The sequence below is a fragment of the Lampetra planeri genome, chromosome 2 (genome assembly GCF_965212315.1).
Source record: "Lampetra planeri chromosome 2, kcLamPlan1.2.h2, whole genome shotgun sequence".
NCBI classification, from domain to species: domain Eukaryota; kingdom Metazoa; phylum Chordata; class Hyperoartia; order Petromyzontiformes; family Petromyzontidae; genus Lampetra; species Lampetra planeri.
In genome coordinates, this window is record NC_136108.1 from 32,232,639 (window position 1) to 32,259,644 (window position 27,006).

At 47.7% G+C, this 27,006-nt stretch overlaps 1 protein-coding gene and 1 long non-coding RNA gene across 2 annotated transcripts; one reads left to right on the forward strand and one right to left on the reverse strand.

Moving 5' to 3' along the window:
- The first annotated feature begins 884 nt into the window (after positions 1-884).
- Positions 885-21,264, forward strand: LOC144732002 (kelch-like protein 29). The gene is made up of 13 exons (XM_078613187.1): positions 885-1,044; positions 3,753-4,000; positions 4,750-4,834; positions 6,651-7,487; positions 9,350-9,491; positions 10,717-10,976; positions 11,344-11,603; positions 12,318-12,516; positions 13,385-13,567; positions 14,311-14,491; positions 14,926-15,119; positions 17,428-17,572; positions 18,888-21,264. The coding sequence occupies exons 2-13, from the start codon at positions 3,770-3,772 to the stop codon at positions 19,069-19,071; spliced, it is 2,901 nt and encodes a 966-aa protein (XP_078469313.1). The 5' UTR covers positions 885-1,044; positions 3,753-3,769; the 3' UTR covers positions 19,072-21,264.
- Positions 20,781-26,634, reverse strand: LOC144732014 (uncharacterized). Its single transcript, XR_013588143.1, has 2 exons — positions 26,490-26,634; positions 20,781-22,148 (listed from the first exon to the last, which is right to left on the reverse strand). It is a non-coding gene; the product is annotated as an uncharacterized LOC144732014 (long non-coding RNA).
- Positions 26,635-27,006: the final 372 nt, after the last annotated feature.

Sequence of the window (27,006 nt, forward strand, 5' to 3'; positions counted from 1 at the left end):
CTGCAAGGATTCATACTCTTAGTTCTTTCGGTAAAGTTACGTAGGTAAAAAATGAAATTAATAAAAATAAAACAATAAAAATCACGACGTTTCGGAGGCAACACAAGTCTCCGTCATCAGGTGGGACCGTCACAGCCTGATTTATGCAGCAAATCTGGCTGTGACGGTCCCACCTGATGACGGAGACTTGTGTTGCCTCCGAAACGTCGTGATTTTTATTGTTTTATTTTTATTAACTTCATTTTTTACCTACGTAACTTTACCGAAAGAACTAAGAGTATAGGGGCTGGTCACCCCGTGGTGCCCTTATAAAACTCAACGTTCAACCTACTCACGCCGGCTTGTGCCCGCCCTCACAGTCGGCCATATTTGCGGAATACACCACGCCGCCGTTGACCCTGGCCATTGACCGAGCAACCCAACGTTCCTACCAGCTCCCTCCGCAGGAATGGGTTTAAGAGACAGAGAGAGAGGGTCCTTTGCGTAGAGTATAAACATCTGGTAGTTCACCAGCATTGGTTCGAGCAGGAGATGGAGCGATGAAATTAATCCACTCGCTGGGTGGATGTATTGTATGGGAGGAAGACGTTCATCCAGCATTGTATTGAACGTGGCAAATCGTGTTGACGCTGCCACACCACCACGTACGCAGCGAATTCAAATTAAAATCTCGCCACAATCGATGCGCGTGTCGAATCACGTTGAGAATCGACTTTAAATCGATTACACTCAAAGCCAGCGACGTCATTTTGCACGGCAGTGGGTCGCACGCTACGCAATGACGTCATTCGCGCCGAACCGTTTCGCGACCGCACGGTAAAGAAAAAACACGCGGCGGCGTAATGACGTCACGCGTTGAGCTACTGCGCGGGTGGTGACATGACGTAACCGTTACGTCATCACGCAGCTGACTGTCTCCATTGTCGGGGTTGGGTGGTATAGGGTCCGTATCACGTCGTAGGCGCTTTGTGTTTTTTTATCCTTTTGGTTCGTAATTGACGACTTTGTAATCCCTACGACGATTCTCCTAACGACCCTGCAAAGGTAATCTTTTTTTTTAATCTGTTGAGTTGGTGAATGTCACGCGTTTGCGTAGCTGCCTGTGATGAATCTAGTCGAGCCGGGAGTGTGGGTGAGTGCTGCAGGCCGCCACGTGTTGTGATTGCCGTGTATGGGTCCCAGTGATTTTTTCTAAAAGTGAGGAATAATTATAATTGGTAACGTTATAATTAACCGCACAATTAGAGGCGCTCGGAGTTGATCATGCTTGTCAGCGTTTCAGCGGTGGGTCAGCAGCAGCAGCAGCAACGATCAATCGATTGCTTGACAAAGGCCTTCCGAATGCTTCTCCATCCCTCGCTCCTGCACGGCAGTCGATCTCATCTCGCTCCATCTCTCGCGGTGCGCGACCTCCTTTGCGCGCCACTCAGTTATTCCTGCGTTGTATCGCCATCCATTCTTGCCACTGGAGCTGTGCACTTTTAAATCTAGAAGGAAGTTCAACATACATGCATTGAGCCGTATACTGGTACTACCCAAACCCACTTACATACTTAAGCAGTTAGCATTGCCTCACCTGCACATGTACTCTAAGCCACGTGTTTCTCGTGTTGGTCGTGTAATCCCAAGTGTGCTTCTTTGCTCGCTTTTCAACGTTTGTTCCATCTGTTGAATCAGTCTCGGGGTTCACGTTTCTGGTCCAGATTTTCTCGTAGCTATAACATATACAGTGCCAAGTTGGGGTCGCAAACGAATATCTATATTAAACAAAGTTTGCTGTGGCCAATCGTGAGGAGTTGATAATGAGACACCTTTTGGAAGGCTACTGCTGGATGAAGGACTGTTAATTCATACAGGCAGACCTTGTTTAGTGCTCAAGATGCGTTCCTGGAGAGGTGAGCGATAATCGAAGCAGTGCCATTGTCAGAATCAATATTTATAGTGGAGAAATCAGATGAGCAATACAGCTCTTTTTCACAGATGACCAGTGGGGTCACGGGGTAAGAACGTTACAACAACAAACGGTACGAAACATGATAGTTCAAAGTACAAGAAAGGTAAACAAATCACCCAAACACCGACAAATAAAACTAAACCATTCCCAACAGGTGTTAACTTATTTTTCAGAAGCCACAAATGATAGCTCAACAAAGTGGCCCATCATTTGGATATTTGATCTTTATGGCGGTACCCCGGGGTACCATATAATACAAAATAGCCGAAACAATTAAATATTTTATTTCTGGGACACTTTTTTTCCAGGGGTGTACTTAATTCCGCGATTGGGGTACCAATCAATCCAAAATCAGTGCTCGCCAAAAAGCAGAAAAAATCCGTTATCGAAAAATTCAACTTTGAATAGTGCATCGTGTACAGCTCGTCGAGATGAGTCGATTTCCACATCGCCGACCATCAACAGACTAAAAATGGTTCTAGATTTGAAGCTTTCGTGACTGCAAGGATTCGTACTCTTAGTTCTTTCGGTAAAGTCACGTAGGTAAAAAATGAAATTAATATTAATAAAAAATAAAAACAATAAAATCCGAAACGTCGTGATTTTATTGTTTTTATTTTTTATTAATTTTTATTTCATTTTTTACCTACGTGACTTTACCGAAAGAACTAAGAGTAAAACTAAAAATGACTGCATCACGGACATTATGCGATAACCGGGGCACTATGGTACCCCGGGGGTACTGCCATAAGGTTAATTTATAGAAGCAAAATCTAAATAATCTCAATGCATGTTTGTATATGGAGAATGCATTTCCGACAGCTTTATTTCTCACGTCTGAACATATGAGGCCTTCGTTGGGACTTGGGGTATCGGTAGTAGCGCTACTAATAATACATTTGATAAATTATGCATTCTACTGTACTACAGTCCTGCTGGACATTTGTGAACAAAAGAGCTGTCTAGCTTCTCGGATGCCTCCAGCATAAATAATAAATAATAACTCCAGGACCTCCGTTACCTTAGTGATTCCCGAGGACAGCATTTGCTGTAGTGAGGTTTCTCTTAGGTGGAGCCTCAGAGTCTATCCCGGTCTCACGAGTTCTCACGAAGCTGTATAATAACATTGTAATAAAAAATCGATATAGATATTTTTATGTAATCGTTATCGTGAATCTTGTTAATCCATCGCGCCGGAGTGGCTGAACGAATGTCAGCACAGTTGCCAACGGGTGTGCGAACTTTGGGTTTTCTTCTTCATTCTCGTGCAGCGTGATCCACGGGTTGTTAACAACTGCTTGTAAACTCTTCGCCCAAATTGAATGCTGTAATTCAATTCTCTCTTCAAAAATAGATTTTTAAATCGAGATCTCCCTCTGGAGGCGTTCCGCGTATCAAACCACCGGGCCTGTACGCATGGCAAATTTCCAGTGACGGTAACAAGGGTAACAAGCCGGAGGGGATAATGCGTTTAGTGGGTGAATACATGAAAATGAATGGGAAATAAGTAACGGATTGCACCGGCTAATCAGGTGAATGCATTAAAGTATAAAAACTCATGCGTTTATGTGGGGCACCGAGTAGAAATAAATAGCAGAACTCAGTTCTATGTCTGCACATGTAAATTTAATGTTTTAGTCCATCGGCCTATTGGTATTCCAGACCGATTTTATAAGGCAACATTTGTTTAAGCAAGCAAACTCTGAACCAGTTAAGACCTTCTTGTTGAACAAGTTTGACTAATGATGAAAATTATGATGGTAACAATTGTCATAACGGTCACGACTCTTCATCGTAGGCGGTGCAGCTGAGATCATGTCACGGCAGCAAGGCGGAAGGTTCGAGAGAAACTTCGTCTCCAGAGGCTCACGGGACCGCGGGGGCAACCACGTCGTCGGCAGTGGCTCGCGGTTCGCGGGCTCCGTGTCCTCGTTCGCCTCCACTCCCGCGTCGTCCTACTTCTCCGTGGGCAATGCGGCCGGGGCTCAGCTCATACAGAGTCTCGCCACCAACTCGCTCAACTCGCAGTCCAACGTGCATTTCAGGGTAGGGTGGGTCTCGCGTTATACTGGAGCTGTACACTCTTAAATTTCGATTGAAAACGTATTCGTTTAGAACTTGCTGTGTTTAGTTTGTAGTCCTTCCCCCCGCGCCCCTCCCGATTAACATGGTTGGCTACGTACGGTGCAAAAGAAGGTCAACGTTCCTGTAATTTTTCACGATACGACTCTTCGCACTCAGTTTAGCCTAACTTTGCAATTGTATTTTGTTGTCTTGTGTGATGTGATGTAGTTCTTAGTAGGAATAAATATAACTTAAAGGTTTTAAATACTCTCATCATCAGTCTGCCATAAGTGTGCTGATCATGGTAACTTTACAATCTGTAATGCTTAGAGCGCACATGCTCTCAGAACCACAAAACATTATTACGGAAATTACATATGCTTATTGCGCGGTCAATTACTCTGGAATTTTTTTTTACAAAGCACTGATGTGACGGGTAATGGAATTAAAAAAAAATGTATTTTGATGAACTGATTACTTCGTAAATATTTTGTCAATTATTTAGTATGTTCACACACGAGAGGGATACCGAAGGAAACAAGTATATGTGAGACGATTGCACTTAGAGGTGTCGTATAATCCAATACCAGCGTTATATAACTTTATTGACACTGGACACAAGTTTGTGGTGCATAATAGTTTCCGGTTCGTCTCTTAGAATACGGTTACATTAATTATATTTTTCTCTTACAATGTGTGCTGTGTTTGTGCATTGTTTACTCCGTGGCTAGCCATCGCAGCTGCTGCCTGATGGCATGCAGTTTGGAAACATTCCCTGGAACACGGACGAGCCGCCGTCTAAGCAAATGAAAAGCAGTAAGTGCGTTTAGTCAACGTGTGCCTGGTGTCCTGTTATGGTTGCGTCAGAGACTGACATCTGATCCAGTCTCCTAATATACGCCTCCTGCCACGTGGCACGAGACAGTCAATGATAAAGAGGTCAGCGTAAACAGATGCCCTCATGTAGACCCCATTGGTACATTTAGATGAATCAGTATAATTATGCTCGTGTTTCCTTTACATGAAAAATATGACATGTTTAACCGCTTGAAGTTACATTTTCTATTTCCCAGCCTGGCATTTGAAACTGAGCAATATAAAGTCTATCAAATCTCGCCCCCTCCCCTCACCACCTAAGTCCACCCACTAAATGGTTACACCACAGTCTTATCGGCAGTTTGCATGTGGTGGGGTAAAGTGTGTGTACTGTCACCTCTCAAGATGTTTCCCAAAATACCCTTTAGAGAGGGCTCGGCTCTCCAGGGCTCCCACTAGTTGAAGGCCCTTCTGTCAGCAGTGGTATGAGCAATGCGTTTCCTGTTTCGCACCGTTTACAATTTTAATTGGACTGTGACCATATATGTCAGCAGCGACGTGCAGTATATGCTGTACTGGTAAACTGTAGGTGTAAAATGCAGTATGCAAAGCAGAACCAAATAGCTCTTGTAGATACGAAGGTCGTGTATCCTTAACTGTCTATGATTAGTTTAGAGCTTTGTTTATGAAGGAAAAAAAGCACTTTCAAGTCCGTCAGGTGTGCTATGGCACTGCAGTAATGCAACTCCAATACATTTTAACACATCCATAAAGCGATGTCATTGTAATGCTATGCCTGCACACTTGACCATAACGAGAAAACTTTCAATCAACATTTCAAACTCATATTGACATGGCCATCGACAAAATTATAACTATTTACGCATTTCATGTAAACCTCACCGCGATGGGTCCGTCGTCGTGGTGACCAATGGAATGCGAGAGTAACGAGGGAGGATTCCAAAGCGAGGGGCTGATGTGATCATCCCGAGCTATTTCACCCCTCCTACAACCCACCCGTAGCCAAGGAGCTGCAGTCAAAGACTTCATGGACAATTGTCAATGGACCAGAGAAATTAGTACATTTTGATACATATGTAGTGACATCACGGGATGTCACTGTACAGTGGCGGCCCTAGAGAGGCACGGCGTGCGATGTAACGACATCGTGGACCCCGCTATGATGTGGTTGTAGTACCGGCCCTAGAGGCGCTCGGTGAGCACTGGTTGATATCCCTAGGTGGCACCACGCCTGGCGTGCAGTGCCAGCCCTACAGGATAGGGTGTGGGAGTGCCGGCTGTAGGAATGAGGTTACTAAAGGCCATGGCACTCTGATTGACCCAAGAGGACACGTGACCAGTTAAGTCTACAAAGGAGCCCCAAGTGGGGGCTAGGGGTGGTCACGTGGTCTGGGTCCAGCTCGATGAATTTGGAAGGTGGGCGTGGCCAAGGGCAGAGCCAGCCACGCCGCAGAGGATCTAAGCCGGGTCCCCCAGAGGGACCGACGCTGTTGTTCATCCTGAAGAAACCTTCGTCTACGTCCTACCGAGTCTCCAACACGTGGACCTGGACCCGAGCTGTGGTCCCGGTCCGTAGTAGCCAGTTACGTTGTATTTAGTGTAGTTAGCCTGGTATGTCACCACCATAGGTTGTTGTTCTTTTAAGGAACAGTTACCCCGTATTTTGGTGTTAAATAAATGTGTTGCATCCAAGAGTACGTCTGCAACTCAGTTGAACTCACTACACATTAAAATACAAAACAGCTTGCGAAAGTGTCATTTAAATCCTACACGTTTCGTGTCTCCTTTGTCTCAGATCCAACCTGGATGTCAGGGCTGCTGCAGAACCAAAGTGGGTCCTCCACCCAGGACAGCTTTGGGCTTGGCCAGAGCAACAACTCCCTACTGAACCAGCCACCAGCTCAGGGTTTCCCATCGTCCAACCAGAGCGCTTTCAACCAGCAGCTGATCTCACTTCTCCTGCAGAAGCAGCAGCCACAGCAGCAGCAGCAGCCACAGCAGCAGCCACAGCAGCAGCCACAGCACATTACAGCTGTTCCTCCCGTTCGCCTGCTGGGGCCTGGCTTGACTCTGTCCACGCAGCCGAATCAGCAGCAGAAGGGGCTTTTGCCATTGCCGCCGAATTTCCTCTCAACGAGCAGCGCATCCTCGGCCTTCAGCTCGACGCCGTTTATGCAGCTCGCCTCGTCCTCGAGTCTCATGCAGTTTCCCCCGCCCGTGCCTCCCGTTCCACCCACAGCGGGGCTGGCGCCAGGTCTCGGCACAAACGGGATTGGCTCGCCTTTCCCGTCAAATATGTTCTCGTTGCCATCGACGGGCCTGGCCATGAACCAGGCTGCCCAGGCGATGAACCAGGTGGCCCAGCCTCTGTTGCAACATCTCGCACAGCAGGCGCCACCTGGCCATTTCATGATGAGCATGCAACAGCAGCAACAGCAGCAACAGCAGCAGCAACAGCAGCAGCTACAGCAGCAGCTACATCAGCAGCAGAATGCGGCGGTGCCGATGATTGCCGGTGTGCCGCTAAATGGCATGCTCCAGAACCCTGGTACCGTGGGTCTCCAGCTGCCGCAGATGAAAAAAGAAATGAGGGATGGGAAGATGGAGTTCAGCGATCCTGACCACCCGAAAGGTTAGTTATGTCATCCTATGTACCAACTGCCTGTGCAGTGATTTCACGAGCAACTGAGCAGTAGTTGTGTCTGCAATGACGAAACACATGTTTTGAGAGTGAACCTAAAGTGATGTGAACAAACTTAGGCAGATCAGGAATTGGCAACAGATGTCATCATTGAGGTTATCATTTAGTAAATTGTATCATGTACATAAAGTATGTTCTTTCGTGATAGATTGCAATTGTGATAAAAGTGTAATGCGTAATATGGTAGTTGATAATTATAACTTTTAAGCATATCTTTTTTTTTTTCAACGTTTATCATAATTGGCGTTTTTCAATACACTCCGTTATGGCTTGTCAATTGCTTGCTATCGTGTGCAGCTCCTGTTCGTTTTTGTCCCCCATCGACTGGCACAATAATTGTCTTCTTGTGTTCCTATTGTATATGTCATAGGTATTGTCTGCAAAGTTTTGTTTGCTCACACTTTCCAACTAAAGTTGAAAGCGCGTATGCATTCGCTCTGTCTCGGTCTGTCTGTGTAGGCAGTTCCCAATAACTCCCGTAAAGATGATCCAGTATGAATAACATTTTAGTTAAAAGTTGTGTTGCTATACGAGACTTAATATCTCGAAAACTGTCCATATTGATTAAAGGGTTACCCTACGCTTGCCAATAATGGGTAAGCCTTTTCGGCCAAGAAGATTACATGGGCACACTCGCCTCCAGACGACCTCATGTGTGATGTCACCTCGCGACTTAGTACGCCGTGTAACATCTCGTTTTGTGTTTGGGAAAGGTAATGTTGTTCGCAGTCCTTTGTAAATCCACGGTTTTCAATCCACTGTTAGATGAATGCCTGCCCATGCCGTGCCAGTCTTGGGGGTTGTTTGACTATACTTCGCCACACTGTGTGAGGTGGTGAAGGTGGTGGCTCAAGTCGAGTTAGGATGGCACTTGTCACTGATCTTAGCTGTGGCCCGGAACCTTTGTTGCCGGGGTGATCGCTTAACGATGGAACCGCTCCGCCACGACTCCCACCACCACGTGAATCATTGTGTAGTATCATCAGGTGTTAGGCCATTCCTATATGTCGTTTTAAACCACTTGCTGGAATTATTTAAAAGTAATTTAATAAATAACCATTCATAGTCTGAAATATGTCAAACCCATTGTAAAATGTACAGTTTTTAAATATTCTGTTTCGTGACCTTTTTATTTTCTCTCAACAGGACATGGACTGCCTACCACTAAAGAGTAATGTGATTCTGTCCAGTCAGTGTCCCTAATAGTTTATACAGGTCAATCAAGCAGCGTTAGTGCAGCTGTGATACACCGCAGTAAGTACTGCATAAAACTGCGATTTTTAACGGCGGCTCGGAGGAAGAACTTTACATTGGCAAGGAAAAGGAAGTCAGTGTCTGTCTGTGATCGGAGCTTGTTTCTGACAGTGAAACAGCCTTGGGTTCCTCAGCATCCATGGTTCGTCCAGACTCAAGACTCGAAGCCGACATATTTTTTCTTCCTATTTCCAACACCCTCTTCCACCTCCCGCCTTCCCCCACCCTCTGCTTGTTGAACCCACACGTCGTGGGTGGTTGCCCGGCTGCCCAGCGAGAGCGATGAGAGCGCGTGTGCTTCCCAGGTTTGAGTGCGGATGAGACGAAAGGCTCGGCCGTTGGTGACGGTTCCCCATTGGGAGCCCTGGCTGGTCCAACCCCACCCAAGACCCCCCTTGACTCCGACGCATCAAACTCCATCTGCCAGGATCCAAAGTTTTTGTGAAGTGTTAAAAAAATAACTTTGTTGGTGTTATCCCCCCTTCCTCTGTTTTTGTTGCTGTTCCCCCTGGCTGTGTTTGTGTGTCCACTTCTTGCAGAAATGCTGAATGAAATGAACCAGCAACGGCATGACAGAGAGTTCACTGACGTGAAACTTATAGTTCAGGGTGGACTGTCCGTGGATGCTCACCGTAACGTTCTAGCCTCCTGCTCTCCTTATTTCAAGGAACTGATCAAAAGGTTTGCCGAACGCAATCGTCTCCCCCCACCACCACCTCCTTCCCTACCCGCTACTCTACCCGTTCCTTTGCGAAAATATAAAAAAAAAACTACCAACAAGTCATCGATCTTCTCCTGTTCATACTACCCTTTCCCAGTTATAATCTACATTTGTATTCCTTCGTTTCTCTCTCATCAATCATTGCGCTATGATTGATTTATAATTTTGCTCCGCAGAGTGTTGTGCGGAATGTCCCCGTCCACTTGTCCTTCTTTGACGTCCGTTGTTCACAGAGTATTATTTTTCATTCAGAACAAGTGTTACGCTGGAAGAAAAACATCTACGACGAGATATATTCAAATGACCAATAACATAATTAGTACAATAGTTGAGTGCTTTTCGTCTGATGTTCTGTAGGCTTTTCCATTTTGTTGTCGTGTTTCTCCGTGCCTGTTTGCAAGCCTTTCCACTTCCCTGTGCCAAGACATTTGCTTGCAGATCCTTCCAAGGTGGAATTATTCAAAACAGTTTGTTGAGCCGAATAATTGTCGATTTGAATTTGCCGATGGCCACCACCACCAATCCTGCCCCCTTTCCGCAGAAGCCGGGTTAAGAGTACGGTTCCGAATAAGTCCACAAGACAATAACGATCGCTTTTAATCCCAAGGAAGAACTCGGCAACGACGCGAGGTCACCAAATGTGTTTACGGCAAACTGGGTGCGTTCGTGACATTGTCCTAGCAGGTGCTATGGTTTGGCTCCGTTCGAGATTGTTGATTGACGGCGGCAGTGAATGGATGTTGGTTCTTTATAGGAGAGCGAGCTGGCAGTTGCTGAGTGAATGGGACAATGAACACAGTGATTGTTTGCCTACACTTGTCTGCTGCATTTTCACATTTTACACAGATGCCACGCTGCCCAGGAGACCCAACGTGTATCATGTGCTTGTGCGAGCGTACATGATTGTAGGTATACGAGCTGCAAACGGACCCCGCATCAGCATTTAAAAATGTTTGGTTTTGTGTGAATGTGCTTCCGTTCCAACGGTCAGCGGCTACAGCTCGAATTTCCCTGCGTGCCCGTTCGGAACTACACGTGCTAGTGGATGGAGAATGGTCCAGGATGTTAGTAGTGACGATTAGCACGGCGGAATGACGGAGAATCTTGCCTGCCACGCCATCATCTAACCGACCGGCACTTAAGCGCGTAACCGTCTTCTCCCTGGCGCTGCTTTTGCCAATGCAGAACGCAGCTGGAACAGTCGGGCACCTTCGTCCCGACCAGCGGGACCGGCATGGGCGGTGTCCCCCCCCCCTCTGGTCCAGAGTTGCGGGCCCTCGAGCTGCATGTCGAGGGCGTGAGTGCCCAGGTGATGGAGATGCTGCTGGAGTTTATTTACACGGGCCGCTGCGTGTCGGAGAGCATCGCTCACGCCCGCCCCCTGGCAGAGGCCGCCCGCACGCTGCAGATCGCCTCCTTCTGCCGCGTCTGCACTACTTACCTAGGTACGACCGCCGTTAGATAAACTTTAAAAACTTGCGGACAAATCGGAGCCAAAAAAGGGCTATATGCAAATATGCAAGTTGCATTTTGCACCGACAGCTTTACATTAGCATCCGTAAAAGGTAAAAGTTCAGCCTTTCAATTACTTGCTCACGTGACTACTGACGAAGGGCTTCCACTAGAGACCGCTCTTAGAAAGTCTTTGTCCCACTCTTCTACGCTTGCCGGATGTCTTATTGGCATCCGTATACGTCTTATTAAAAACATTGTGAGCGTGAAAGCACATTAGACAGCGTCGCATTATCACGCATGCATCGATTTTTTTTTTCACTTTTTTGTTTTCACTTCACATCATTGTGAACGACGCAGAGAAGCAGCTGAACGTCAGCAACTGCCTGGGTGTGTACGCCATGGCTGAAGCGCTGGGCAGCGCCGACCTGGAGAGACGGGCACGCGCCTTCGTTCTCACCAACTTCCCCGAGCTGGCGATGCGCGAGGAGGTGCTGAGCGTGTCGTGCGCCCAGCTGGTGTCGCTGCTCTCCAACGACGACCTCAACGCCAAGACGGAGGAGCTCGTGTACGACCTGGCCATCCGTTGGGTGCGCAAGGACATCTGCGCCCGCTTGCAGGTGCCCGCCCGTTACCCCGTGATGGAGGCCGCGTTTGGAAGCGTCCGCTCTGTTGTTTTGTGCTCTCGTGCGTATCGTTACTGGCACGTGCCTTGATGGGTACTGCAAGATCCGACCGTGTCCGTCCAATGCTCGCCCAAGCTGCATTGGCTTCCGGTTGCCGAACGAATACATATGCAGAGCAGGTGGGTGGTAAAATGCTGCCCCCTGATTATGTAAATCAAAAGCAGCTTGAAGGGATCTCAGAGGTATCTCCGTGATAATAAAATAACTTCCTTGGGCCATTCTTTCTAACACAAACGGTTAAACTGCTCGTGGCCATGACGCCGATAAAAATTTCGGAAACGTGACCGCGGCATAAATATCCAGAGGCGGCGTGGAGACATTAAGTCCTGGCCTCGTTTGACGCACGTTTTGCCGAACGACATCACATTTATCCCTCTATTTAACAATGAAACAGGAGGATGTCTCCACAAATATGGCTGTCTCCTGATGATGCTAGTCGTAATTACTGGCGAAACGTCGTACTCTGATTATAAATGTTGTGGCTTTACTCTCCAACACACCTGTGTGCTGTACGAGTAACGTATTGGCATGCTGTGTTTTTATGGCAAACCTTACTAAGTGGCTGTGTCGGGTTGCGGCGGGTTTAACGACACATTCACGCGATCTAACCCAAATAAAACTCTAATACGGAACGAAATCTGTGCGCAGCACGCCGCCGAGGTGCTGTCGGTGGTGCGGCTGCCGTTCCTGCACCCGAGCTTCCTGCTGAACACGGTGGATAACGAGGACATCGTGCGCTCCTCCGAGGCTTGCCGCGAGCTCGTGAACGAGGCTAAGCGCTACCACATGTTGCCGGATTCGCGCCAGGACATGCAGACGGCGCGTACACGGCCACGCGCCGCTACGGGTACGGCCTTTGGCGCTGCCTCCCCCTCCTTCCCTATCACGCCTCTCCTCCCCTCCATCATCACCACCACCACCCGCCCACCCATCCAACACCCTATTGCCCGGCCTTCCCTGTCATCCACTCACGTGTAACATTATAGGGAGACGCAGCCCAAAACGAGAAAGAAAAATGCGTATAAGTGTTTAATCCATGGAAGTGTTTAATTGGCAAAAATAATGTTCAGGATATTGCAAAAAATGTGGAGGGGAATCAATCGCTCGTTGCTGGACTGGTATGCACAGTACGTGGACCACTGCAGCACCAACCTGCACTAACCAGCAACCGGTAACAACCTGTACGGCCAAAACGGTGTGGGGAGGTCGTCATCCAGCCGATCTCTAACACAGCACTGACATTACGCGGGAAATCGCACAATCGGGATAAAAGGCGCCACCTTAGACAACGGTGGTGCCAGTGAGCTCGTTGATCCTGACGCCCCGACCCATCCGGCTACCTTGCTTGCTCATTCCCTAATCCATTTAATTGGAAAAGTTCAGCGCTTGGGTCATCGGGCAGAGTCACGAAACGGAAGTGCCAGAAACGCTGTGTGTGTGTGGTAGTGCAGCGGTTAGCGCGGTAGTGCAGCGGTTAGCGCGCTGCACTACGAACCCGGCAACTCGAGTTTCGTTCCCGCTCACGGCCCACACCGGTGATTATTATCTGAACCTATCCTGGGCATCCCCTAGGTCGACTCGGGAGACAAAGGCGGTCGGGCGTGGTGCTGGCCAACCACCCCCTCGAATAACGTTCCGGCCTTCATAGGTGCTCACTAACAGCACTTGCCCCAACAGTCTGTTAAGGCTATACGTGAGATCTTTGTGCGTTGCAGGCGTGTCGGAGGTGATCGTGCTGGTGGGCGGGCGACGCTTTGACGGCGCCAGCCACCGCTGCCTCACGGCCGTCACCTGCTACAACCCGGCGGTTGACAAGTGGTTCCCGCTCGCCAGCCTGCCCTTCTTTGAGCGCGACCACTACTGCGTCGTCAGCGCCGGCGACAATATCTACCTGACCGGTCAGCATCCTCATGCGTCGCACGTGGCGAACACAACGCTAGTGCCGATGCATCAAGTTGCTCGACCTCGTATGTTCTATATGCTGAAAGCCGTGGTCAGGAATCCAACCCAGGTCATCGGGTTTTTTTAGCACAGTGCCGTGAACACCTACACCACCAACCCACGCTGACCAGCGTGGTGAAGTATGGTCCATACAACCCCCATGAACAACACATCAGTGGGTTGACAAAGGGGCGGTACATACATTTTTAAAAATGTATGTGTTCATGTAAAATAATCTCTTATTACAATTATAATTGATTATGATGATGCTGGTGGAGGTGACAGTGTGGGGAGCGGTGGTGTAGCGATGAGCGCGCCGCACTACGAACCTGGTGACCCGAGTTCGATTCCCGCTCATGGCCAACACCAGTGACGAATTTCTGAACCGGTCCTGGGTCTCCCCTAGGTCTACTTAGCCTCAAATGAGTACCGGGTGCGGTGTGTAAACATTGCCACTAGGGAAATAAAGGCGGCAGGGCGTAATGCTGGCCACCCACCCCCTCCGACTTGGTGGGGGGGGGGGGTGGGAATTCCCTCCCTTGTGCCGTGTCGGCCTTCATAGGTTAGAGGAAGGCAAGGGGAAGCAATCTCAAATGCTCCTTCCCTAGGCAAGGCAGGTCCACGGCAAGAGACGTGGACCTGCGAGCGTATAAGTAAGTCTCCTCTTTGTTTGAACGAGTGCAATTGACGTGATTGACAGGCGGCATCGAGAACGGCGTGACGCTGGGTGAGGTGTGGTGCTACTCGGTGATGAGCGACAGCTGGGGCCTGGTGTCCCGCATGGCGATGGCCCGAGGTCGACACAGCGGCCTGGTGTACGATGGCAAGCTCTACTCGCTGGGCGGCGTGGGCAGCTCCAGCACGCTCACGCACTGCGAGAGGTCAATGCTCCTTTGTTGTTGCTACAACTACTGTTACTACTACTACTACGACTGGTTTCATCATCAGGGTTGCCACGATTTAATGTTTCACCATTCGATAGGAAATGATATCGGATTTCTCGATATGACGATCATGATAGTTATGTGTCCTATAAAATTAAACGGATTATTTGGTAATACTATGTTAGCAGTGGGTGCACAAGCACAACAACAAAAATAACCTCATGCGCCATTAAGAAGGGCATTTCCCAAAACTATTTTTCATGAGGCATGTTAAGTTAGTGTAGTGTATTGCATATTTATCATTGATTCTGTGCCTTCGCTGTACTTCTGGTACGGATGCATTGTTTCGAAAAGTTAATCGACTGGTTCACTCGGCCATGACGATGTTTTATTTTTTACGTTTTTTGTTTCGCTTACCGCACCGTCTCCAGGCTGGACACGGTGACCAACCAGTGGGAGGCCTTGTCACCGATGCCCAGGGCCGTCCACTCGGCTGCGGCCGCCACCTACGGGGGGCGACTCTACATGTTCGGCGGCATCAACGACGCGGGCCGCTCGGCCAACGTCATGCAGTCCTTCCTGCCGCACATCAACTCCTGGAGCTTCATAGAGACGCCCATGATTGGTGAGGGACTCGTCCCGAGAACGCGCGGGACGCGACAGCATGCCAGGAGGATGCTTGCTACTCGCCGCGTCTGACTTTTTTTAAATCCTTTATATTAAGTTCGCTTGCTTGCTTAGGACTGTGCAAATATTTCGGTCGTTTTTTAACCCACTTCCCGTGATCCAATCGAGCTGACATTTTGCACACAGACTCGTTGTGCGTGACAATGCATTTTCGTGAAAATTTTTTTCCAAAATTGTTTAGGGAAATTTTTTTAAATATTTAATTACCAATTGTTTAATGCTGCCAGACAATCATCTGACCCATAGGTGGCAGCCATCTCAAGCCAGAGGACGAGAGGACTCTAGCCGCCACGCATATAAAGGATTTATAGTGAAAAACTTTGTTTTTACGGGTTATACTTGTTACGTATGTACGTACGTAGAACTTTCTTTCGCACCGTACGTAGACAACCGTGCTAATCGGAGGAGGTGTGGCCAATTGGAGGTGCGCTTAGCCTAGCGTATGTAAATTTGTCCCATCCTTACCGCATTCAACCACCGCACGCACTGCAGGTCCAAAACACTTCTTTTAATGCCCGACTTCGGAATTCCCTCCCGTCGTATCGTGCCTCCCACCAAGTTAAAAGGTAAAGTTACACATTTGTAACGCGCGCAATGTCCATACGTTCAGAGGCATGGGAAGCCACCGACGAGTGTGAAGGCAAGCGCGAACAGGCGCCTCCAACACATTTTTATTTTCCTTTATATTCATTTAACCTTGCTCAATTCGAGAAATGTATTAACCCTTATCCATTGCAACTTTAATAGTGCTGTGTTTGGACCTTTGAGCCTCTGCTCGGTAACCATAATAAAAAGAAAAAAACGTGCACACACGTACAAACATTCTTGTCAGTCCACTGTAGGATGAAGGCCTCCCACACCCTGAGAGTTATGAGGGTTATTTTATTATATCCTTCACCTCGCGCGTCAGCATGGGTTAGGGAAGGTGGGAACACATTCCTGCGGAGGGAGCTGGTAGGACCGTTGGGTTGCTCGGTCAATGGCCAGGGTCAACGGCGGCGTGGTGTATTCCGCAAATATGCCCGACTGTGAGGGCGGGCACAAGCCGGCGTGAGTAGGTTAAACGTTGAGTTTTATAAGGGCACCACTGGGTGACCAGCCCCTCCCCACCCAGCCTCTCCCCACCCAGCCCCTCCCCACCCTTTCCACCCTCCCCACCCAGCCCCTCCCTGCAGGACGGACGGACACAATAATCCCCTGTGGGCTGGTGTAACCAGGAGGTTCCTACCAGTAAAAGTGATTTCTCTGTACTGTCTTCTGCTGTCCGCAATTGCCTCCAACAACAATTTTTTTGTGCGTGGCGGTCACTCATCCAAGTGCTACCAGGCTCAGCGCAGCTTAGCTTCCTGGGGTCTGATTGGATCGGGTGGCATTTTTGGCAATTTGGACAGGGGCATAAAATGTGGACTTGCAGTTAACAAGGTTGCCAATGAAAGGAAATGTAATTTTGATTTAAAGCTTTCGTGACTGCAGGGATTCATATTCTTGGTTCTTTCGGAAAAAGTCACGTAGAAGGGAAATAATAAAATAATAAAAATAAAACATAATAAAAAAATTTTTATTTTATTAATAAAAAATTAAACATAAAAAATATTGTTTTATTATTTGTATTATTATTTTATTATTTCCCTTCTACGTGACTTTACCGAAAGAACCAAAGAGTAATGAAAGGAAAGTGTATGATCACGTTCTCAGTTATATTATTTATTTGTTTATTGCGATATTTTTCCTTTGTAACCCAGGTGCGAACCTCATAATACTTTCTTTAAATGGATGTGTAAATTCACAGTCTTATCTGCTCATGCACCGTAACAGGTATTGAACGACATGGCTGAGGTTCTTGTCTAGAACTGCTATTTATGTATTTTGTTACCTTAACACTTTGCTTTTCACAATCATTATGATTCATAATTAATTTTTGGGTAAAGCCACCGAATGATCTGGCCAAATTTTTGTCATAAGACCCTCCACCACCCGACAGACAACCAAACAAATGTGTCACATGTACAAGCGTTGCATGCCCCAATTGTTATTGATATTCAGCTCGTCGGTAAGTTTCAGAGGAATATCTTACAGCGAAATTTAGCAATAAGGTATGATGTTTCGCTCGAAATTACGCCAAACATCTTCAGGACAAGATCCAGGAATAAAAAAAAACAACAGCATAATTTTTTGTTGCATCCTATTTTAAGTTGCCCGCTCAACCTTCAGCTATTTGAACGCCTAACCCCTTGTGCCCCTTGCAGACAACAAGTATGCGCCGGCTGTGGTGTTCAACGGGCTGATTTACATCCTGGGGGGGGCGTTCTCGCGCACCACCACCATCTACGACCCCGAGAAGGAAAACATCAAGTCGGGTCCCACGCTCAACTACACCCGGCAGTGCTGCGGGTGCGTTTCCGCGGCAACCACCACCCACAATTCTCGCCGCCCTTACCCGGGAGATGGTCCAGACGGCAGGATTGGTCACCGAAGCGATGGAGTTGGTTGCGAAGGTTTCCCGTCGACAGGGTGGGGGCCAAAAGTAGGCTGTTGTCATCTGCACCACGAGTGTAAAGGGGGCAGGATGGACCTTTGTAGAGTTAGGCTCAGTTGGATGGCTGTTACTCTTGGCTGGATGGATAATTGACTAGATTAAGGGTTTAGGTAGTTAAGGTTATTAAGATAATTGTTAGAGCTGGTGATGGTGGCTGGTTGGCTAGTTCATTCGGGTTATAAGCAGGGCAAGCATTGGGTTAGCTCGTGTGTTCCCATCCCAAACACTATTTGTTTTATGCTCTCCCCCATTGCAATGTGTACGGCCTTTTTAGTTTGTGGCCATTTTTAAATCCTTTATATTAAGTTCGCTTGCTTGCTTAGGACCGTGCAAATCTTTCGGTCGTTTAACCCACTTGCCGTGATCCAATCGAGCTGACATTTTCCACACAGACTCGTTGTGCGTGACAATTTATTTTCGTTACAAAAAATTTCCTAAATTTTACACTTTTTAGGACAAAAATATTTTATTTAATTACCAATTGCTTAATGGTGCAATGCAATCATCTGACCCATAGGTGGCAGCCATCTCAAGCCAGAGGACGAGAGGACTCTAGCCGCCACGCATATAAAAGATTTATAGTGAAAAACTTTGTTTTTACGGGTTATACTTATTGGTTCCTAACCTGTGAGCTGTGTATCCCAACCTGTGGATCATGGCCACTCACTTGTGCTCCTCCGCAAGGCCTTGGACAGTGGTCCGCAGAACTGTTGCAGATACTCTGGGTGATATTTTATAATTTGCCCATTCCACAGCTATTTAGAGCAAAGTATTACTTTTTATGGCATGTTAACTGACATGTCGTAGTGCTTACAGGTAAGTTTCAATTTAGAAAAACTATGTTTTTGGTGAATGGAAGTAAGCGAAAAAACGCTGAGCATTGATAGGGTTGGGAACCACTGCTGTAGACTGTGTTTGGCCTAGTCTTCCACGCTAGCCAGACGTCTTGGAAAAGGCGGCAGTACCCACACTTTACTCCAAAACACGCAACTTGCCCACCTGCGGTGTAATCATTTACACTGCCGGGTGGAGAGATGCAGGGAGATTTCAGAAACTTTGCCCCATTGTTTCAACTGCCACGGTATGGAGATTAAATCGAACCAGCGACCCGTGAATTGCAAGTCTTGGAGCGTTCACCGCAATGTGATGTTTCTTATCGTTTATCCCCAGGGCGGTCGTGCGCGGAAACAGGATCTACGCGACGGGGGGCCTCGTGAGCCCCGAGGGCCCCGCGCTGGGCAACCTGGAGGTGCTGGACCTGGAGAAGAACACCTGGACGCTGCAGTCCGGGCTGCCCTGCGCCCTCTACCGCCACGGCTGCGTCCTCATCAAAAAGTCCTTCTCAAACAATTGACGTGCGTCGCCAAACGCACCACGTGCGGCTTCGTAGCCCCGGCCTCCCAAGGCTCCCTGATGTTCCGGGACGACGTCGGCGGTGGCACGTTTGCCGCACGAGTTCGCCGACCTGGTTAATTGCTGCGGGTGTATTTAACTGTCAAAATAAGCGCCGCCTGCTTTTGCGTTGGACGTTAAAATATCCCGTCACCTTTGAAACGGTAGGCCGCGTTTGCTGAGGTCGAAGTCTAAATTGGCCAAATTCGATAAATTGCTCGCAAATTCCTTCGTTGGGATGCCCACAAAACAACATTGCCTCTCTAATTGCAGACCAATGCCCGCTAACTAGCCGGTGCCTATTTCATTGCTGCATATCAAGAATCAGGAAAATAATTTATGCCGCCAAATTTCAGTTTCATGCTCTGATCTTCTTAACCATCTGCAATTCTCTTTTTCTTGGTATCCCTGCCTCTGCCCCCCACTCCCCTCCAACGAATTGAGAATGCTTCTGCACGAGTTTTTCTCAATCTCCCCTTTAACTCTCACACTTCACCTCTCCTCCTCCAACTCCACTGGCTTTCCCATTCACTACACCGCTGTCTTTTCAAATACCCGATGCTCGTCTTTAAACCTCTTCTATGGCCTTTCCCCACCTCATCTCTTCTCTCTCATCTCTCATCATGTCCCCTCCTTCTCGTCCCCTTCGTTCACAATCTTCTCTCGGTCTCCTCTCCCTTCTCCCCTGTGCCCAATCCTGCAGTGTGTCACAATTGTGTTGACCTGGTTGTACAATGTATATTTTTGTGATTGAAAGCGTCGTGTTCTGCTTTCACGCGAAAACCGTTGATATAATGCACACTGAGGAGTGTGCAATTTACACTTGGCCCTATTCTCCACATTATAAGACACTCCGGAAATGAACACGTACTCCATACTTGTGCCCAGGGGCGGTGGCACGAGGGAAGTGCGTTTTATAAAATGGAAATTGTGCTTTTTGTTTTGTAGTGCCGTATTTACCTAAACTTTAATTTGTTTTCCATAATTCACTCTTATACGGGTATAGATGAATGTTCTGCGAAACTATAATTTAGCCCATAGATATAGTGTTGCATACAATGTGTACATATATATACTTCAGCATTTTTGTAGTGTCGCATACCATGTATTTGCATTTCAATTGGAAATCGTATTTCGCGTGAATGGATTTCATAGGACTTTGCATAAGGCAAATGCTTTTAAGGTGCAGATGCCTTTTCCACCTGGTATATAAGGAGTGTACGCAGTGCAACCACGTTTGTATGTTGAACGTCTTTCGCACTATGTAGCCAACCGCGCTAATCGAAAGTGCGGTCGGCTGAATGCATATGTCTGCGTAACTACCCGAGATCTCGTTTGCGTGGTCCCACCCTGGGGAAGTCAATTACAGTGGCACTGCTGGTCCCACCATGGCGAAATTGGCCCAGTGGCACTGATATGTACACGTACTACCCGCTTGTCAATCCGCTGCTGGATGAGGGCCTCCCCGCACCGTGCTAGCCATGGAAGTAATTTGGCCATATTTCACCATGCTGGCCACTGCGGGATTGGTGAAGGCGGGAGCATAGAAGTATAGTACAGCAATGGCTTTTGCTGTACTGCCCTCTGCTGCCCACAATGTGTACCTCTGTAGCTTGTCAACCTGTGTGTGATGGTCACTCATCCAAGCTCTTTGTAGGGTCAACCGTGATTGGCTTGGATTGTACAAGGCCGGACACATTCTTGGTGATAATGGCCATACGCTATTTGGTTTTGGGCAGTTTGATATTCGAGCTAGTAAGTCCTCATTTATACCCCCCCAATAGTCCCATCCCCTATTGGTGCGACGATTTATGTTTGTTACTTGAGTAACGAACGACTGCATTAATCGATTTTGCATCGCTTAAGGGACATATATTTGCTGTACAGTTTAAATGAATACACGCGCGTGTCGTCCATGACACAAGCACCAACGTTCCTAATATTGACGGTATCGAGGGGCATCTGGGCCAGATCCTTTAATTTGAATGTGGTCTGGTCAGTCCCCCAAAACCAGGTGCCCCTAAATACAAATAAAGACATCTCCCGTTTTTAATTCAAGGACTTTTGTAAATATTGCTCGTATTGTTTTAATGCATATATTTTGTTCCTGCCCTCAACCGCGTACATGCGTCCCGTTAATAAAATGCAATAATTACACGTCTCCTGGCTACTTGTATCAGGGGTATTTAAAAAAAGAGTACTTTTTACGTATATTTTATTGATGGAATTTATTCAACCAAAGCCATGTAACAGGAATAATTTATCCAATTGAAAGCAAGAAGCGCTGTGTAGCTATTCGTAATTTTGCGACGATGCTGCAATAAGTGCAGCTACAAAGTATAGGCAAACGCCGACCACTGGGTTACCAATGTTGATCCATATTTGTTTTTACGGTGAGACACCACGTAGTAATTGTGTTTGCCGAATTTCGTGTCTACTACCTGACAATTGTCACGTCTACAAAGATATTAATACGTGGCAATGCATTGAGAAAATTATTCTTATCAATAAAGCTCCACTGGTGGCTCCAGACTTAACGCACGACGATGTTTGATTCAAACTGATTCGAGCTTCATCGGGTAGTGAACTCGGAATTAAAGGATGGGGATTAAACCCAAATAACATGGATCATGATGGCTACGAAAACCTACATTTTAAGTGCTGTGGCTATGGCCGTGTGTTTATTGTTATAGGTGATCCAATGTGGCAAAGGATTACCCTTTGTGAGAATGACGGTGCATACACAGGCGAGGGTTGCCACCTGTCCTGGCTTTCCAAGACACCACTCAAGACAATGCTTTCACGTGTCGTTTTCCCCACATTCGTGGTTGTCTTCTGCTTCCCATGTCCTGGATTCTTCGTAGCCTGGTTCAGGGGTTTCTTCTTATGCCTCGGAGCTCGCGTCATCTGCGTTGCGTGCCGTGACCGTCCCGTGCCAGACCCGTCTCCTACCCTCCCGCACCACAACCTCTGCACCCGGGTCAAAGGTCAGCGGGATCAAGTTGTTCTCATCCCCACCGATGATCATCCACGTCTCGCCTGTTGAATGTTCAGCAAGGGGGGAGCAGAGTTCCACACGCAAACACAACGGGGTTTGTTGAGTTACTGATGCATTGATTCACAATACGGTACGCACCAAATGCATGCGTGTTTCGTGGATCAAACAAATCACTCGAGACGCCGGTGCATGGCAGCAAGAGCGGTTTACACAAATGCTGTCGCAAGAGGTCACGCGTTGGGCGCCGACTGCCTGATGAATGCATACATTTTGTTTTAACCATTCACACCGAATAGTAGAGGCACTATCACGGTGTTGCCAAAGTCACCGCACACTCAAGCGATCCCAGCAAATGAGGCATTCTTCAATAGCTTTTTCTTGCTGATTGCAATATATTTCATGGAGAACGTGCCGTATATATGTGTGGTGGGTTCACTGAGAGACACACACTAACTCAGTGGACAACACGTTTATTCTATGGACCACAAGGGGATGACTACATAGACCGGCTCAGGACAGTCGCCACACTGCCTGACCCATTATGCCGAGCACAAAGACCGAAGGCGCAGCACGGAGGACTCCATTCCAGCAGACAGCCCCGACCCAGCCTCGTGACCTCTCTTTTATGCCCCCCAGCGTGGCTGGCTCCGCCCTCGGCCACGCCCCCTTCTGGAACCTACCAGAAGGTTCTGGGTCATACCCCACGTGTCCCTTCTGTCACCTTTCCTTCCCCTGGCCTATCACGTGCCCTTTGCCAGCCAACCGGGCTGCTACGTCCTCAGGTTCCCCCTCGTTGCCAGCCACCAGAACTTCGCCCCCTAGAGACCCGTTCCCTGACATTGCATGCCCTTCTGGCACAGAGGGCTACTACACTCCCAGTTGTCTGTCAGTAACTGACGCTCGGCACCGTAGTGACCAATTCTATGTCACTACATATGTTTGACAGTTTTTATAGTAGCTTCCGTGGGATACACCGATAGTTGCCTATGGTTTTTTTTGGTCTAACTGTATCGTGATGGGGGTTTTACTGGTCAGTATTTTTATGACAAACACATTTTTTTAAATCTGTGATGTACAGTGCTTTGAGATTAGCAATATTGAAAGTTGTATTAAACAACTAAGTTTATTATGTGAATAACCATTCAATGACATTTAGATGTCGCCCCACTCCTCCACCTCCATGCCACAACTTTTGATAGTAACCAGAAAAAGTGGATGAAATGCGTTTGACCCTTTTATCTACCATGTGACATTTTATGGAATTTAGAGAGGTTGTGTCAAGTCGCTTGTGTTGCGATCGAGACGTCGTGATCTATTAATATTTTTTTTATCTACATGACTTTAGCGAAAGAACCAACGAGTATGGATTACTGCAGTCACGAAAGCTTCAAATCAAGATTTCGTTTGCAATGTTTCTGCTTTTAGGCGACTGCAGAAAACTGGCCAAATTATTAAAAAGTTGCCTAAAACTTGCACTAAAATGCGTTTTGCCCTGACAGCAACGCAGAGGCGGATCTAGAAACTGGTAAAGATGGTCCCAAATTTCCACTCGTTTGTAAATAGGGCCCTAGATTAGGTGACTGTTGCTCACCCGTCCATACTGGATATCTATGAAAAACAGCTTCATATCTCATCGGATTCCTCCCAGTCTAAAGAAAGATTCATATTTTTATTTTTAAATCATTCAATGTATTTTCTTTGGTGAGTATCAATAAAATACCAAACGAATGGGGGTCTCTCAAGGTGGGGCTACCCCCATTTACCCCGAGCCACTTACGTCCTCCAGGTGCCTGTACGGGATTACGCGTAAGTGAAGTCCCATGACAGCCTCTTTTGCATACGGAGAACTGGATGGTCTAATTTCTGAGACAGCGCCTGAAATACAGTGCTTATCGGCTTAGGGGGTTGTTTGGGATCTTGCCCCGGGATGCTGCCGCGGCTGATCCGACATCTTAACGGAAAAATAATCTGGCATTTTTTTTTATAGCGTCGTCGTGCATGGAAATTGCCTCTCACAATCGCCGAAGGAACCAGAGACACGTGCTAAAAGGCTGGAGCCAGGCTGTGAGCCGGCCCCACCAACAGTCGCTCTGCAGTTCTCAATGTACTAAGATGTTGTTTATTATACATGCGGGAGGAAACCGGATCACCTACAGGCGCACGCATGCGAGGAGGCAATCAGTCCACACACTCGGCTGGACTACATTCCGCTGGCAAGCCAGGTTATGGCACTTCCTCGACACCCCACGGGGAGGGAGTTTCGCAACATTTGTCATTCGATCCATCGTTCCTCGCCTCCCACCGTGCTGGATTACAGGCGTGCATAGCCACCACGGGACCGGCTGTCGATTTCTGTTCGCAGGACTCGCCTTGTGCACATCCCTGCCTGGGTATGAGCGCTGTCTTTCCCACGCTCACAGCGCGAACTTTTACGCGTCGAGCCGGCCGCTAATTCGTTCCGCGAGAGTCGCTGTGTTAAGGCGGCTGCAGTCAGAGGTGAGACCCTGTTGTTGTCACGAGTCAGTGTTGGAACCGGCACTGCTGAGGTTTGCTAGGTTTTGCATCCAGGCAGCCGCCTATGATTAAAACACATTGTCCTGCGGAGGGAGCTGGTAGGAACGTTGGGTTGCTCGGTCAATGGCCAGGGTCAACGGCGGCGTGGTGGATTCCGCAAATTTGCCCGACTGTGAGGGCGGGCACAAGCCGGCGTGAGTAGGTTAAACGTTGAGTTTTATAAGGGCACCACGGGGTGACCAGCCCCTCCCCTCCCCACCCAGCCCCACCCCTCCCACCCCCACCCAGCCCAGCCCTACCCTCCCCACCCAGCCCCTCTCCACCCTCCCCACCCAGCTCCTCCCCACCCAGCCCCTCCCCACCCTCCCCACTCAGCCCCTCCCTCCCCACCCAGCCCCTCCCTGCACGACGGACGGACGGACGGACACAATATTCCCCTGTGGGCTGGTGTAACCAAGCCGTCCCTACCAGTACCAGATTCTCAAGTCTATTAAGTTCATGGTCTCAGCCCGCTCACCAAAGACTGCACACACACTAAAAAGCCATCACTGTATATTATAACAGAAACATATATGTATGTGAACACGCAGGTTTTTGGGCGCCCAATGTTATGATTTATAATCTTTTTTTTTCTCGTTAGGACACGGAAACATTCCGGCCAGATTTGTGTCGTTAATACCCTCCACCACCTCGTAGAGCCGAACAAATCAAATCGTCGAGTGTGCACGCGTTTAACGCGCCATTTAACATCGTGGCAGGTGACCGGTAACTTTAACACCCATTCCTCACAACCAGACCCATCGATTGGAGACATTGTTGAGTTATTCCATCGGTTATTTCGTATCGCTTCTACACCCACTTATGCAGAATGCGTGAACTGTAACGATTTCGAGGCTAATCTCGTTACCTAGAGATTTCGCATTGATTACAGGCAGCTTCCACATACCGTTGACCGAATGTACAGTCGAATTACGGTAATTCCCCCGTCCTGTGCTTAATCAGATAAGAGCATATTAAGATCGCCTCGTGGAAAAGAGACTTGTGTAACCAGTTCATGAGGAATCGTCATTCAGTCTACATTTTATGTATTACGTATGTTGAAACTCTTTCTCACCGTACGTAGTCAACCGGGCTAATCGGGGTCGCGGGTTAAAGGGCATTAAAAGTCACGTGTTTTTATCAGTTGTGTTATGCACACGTAGTTCTCTCCTCGGCGAATATTCATCTTTGCATGATAGGTCACAATTTGTATTGTACCTCAGAAATGGTAATCTTATCTCCAAATGCGGCCGGGCGTAGTGTTGATCACCCACTCGGGCTGAACAATTAATCGATTTCAAATCGGAATTTGAAACAATGCGATTAGCAAATCGCAAAGGCTGCAATTTTTGCGATTTGAAAAGTCCTCTTACTTTCTAATTGGAATAGTTTTATTTTTTGTGTTATTATAACTTTATTTATTTAACTTAACAATTGTTCTATGTTTTATCGTTCTATTTTAATTAAAACATTTTAATAAATACATGTTGGAAGCAATTAATATCTTTTAAGTTCTCATCCTTGCATTAGAATATATAGAGCAGTTCATATTTTGATGATATCATGTGGGTAATGCTCCATCACATGTTTTAAATCTATTACACAGTGAATATTGAATTCAAGCTTGACTTTTAAAAATGTCATCGCAAATCAAATCGCAATTAGATATTTTCTCCAAATCGTTCAGCCCTACCACCCACCCGCTCGTGTGCCGTGCCGGCCTTCATAGGTGCTCGCTAACAGCACTTGCCCCAACAGCCTGTTAAGGCTACACGGGGGATCTTTATCTCTGTGTCTGTATGGGAGCGTCGGTGTCCTGTGGTACCCACCAGCTTGAATCTCGACGACACGCAGCGCGAACACTTCCTTGACCACGCCGAGATGCAGGCGTCCTCCAGCGAGGAGGAAAATTCCCGTCTCGTTCCCATCCGATCCGCCCTGCACGCACGCAGATTCAACGTACGGCAATCAGGGTAACCGATGATCCAGTAATCTACTCCAGGAGTCAGTCGCCCCCATATCACTCTTCTATCGCTGCTACCATGGTTACTGTTCCCACGAACATCACTCATTGATTCGTCCACCCACGTTAATGACTCGGTATATCAGACACTGACGGGTTTGCGTCACCGCACTCCATATCACAGCACTTTCCTTGCTGTCTTTGTCCTAGCCGGGAAACTTGCTCAACTCGATAATCCGTGCACCAAATCAAATAAACTCACACTGCTCGACTTTGACATTCCCTCCCACCGTCTCTTTTCTAGAGTTCTTACAACCTCAATTCAATAATCATATTACTGGTAGGAACCTCCTGGTTACACCAGCCCACAGGGAGTAGTGTGT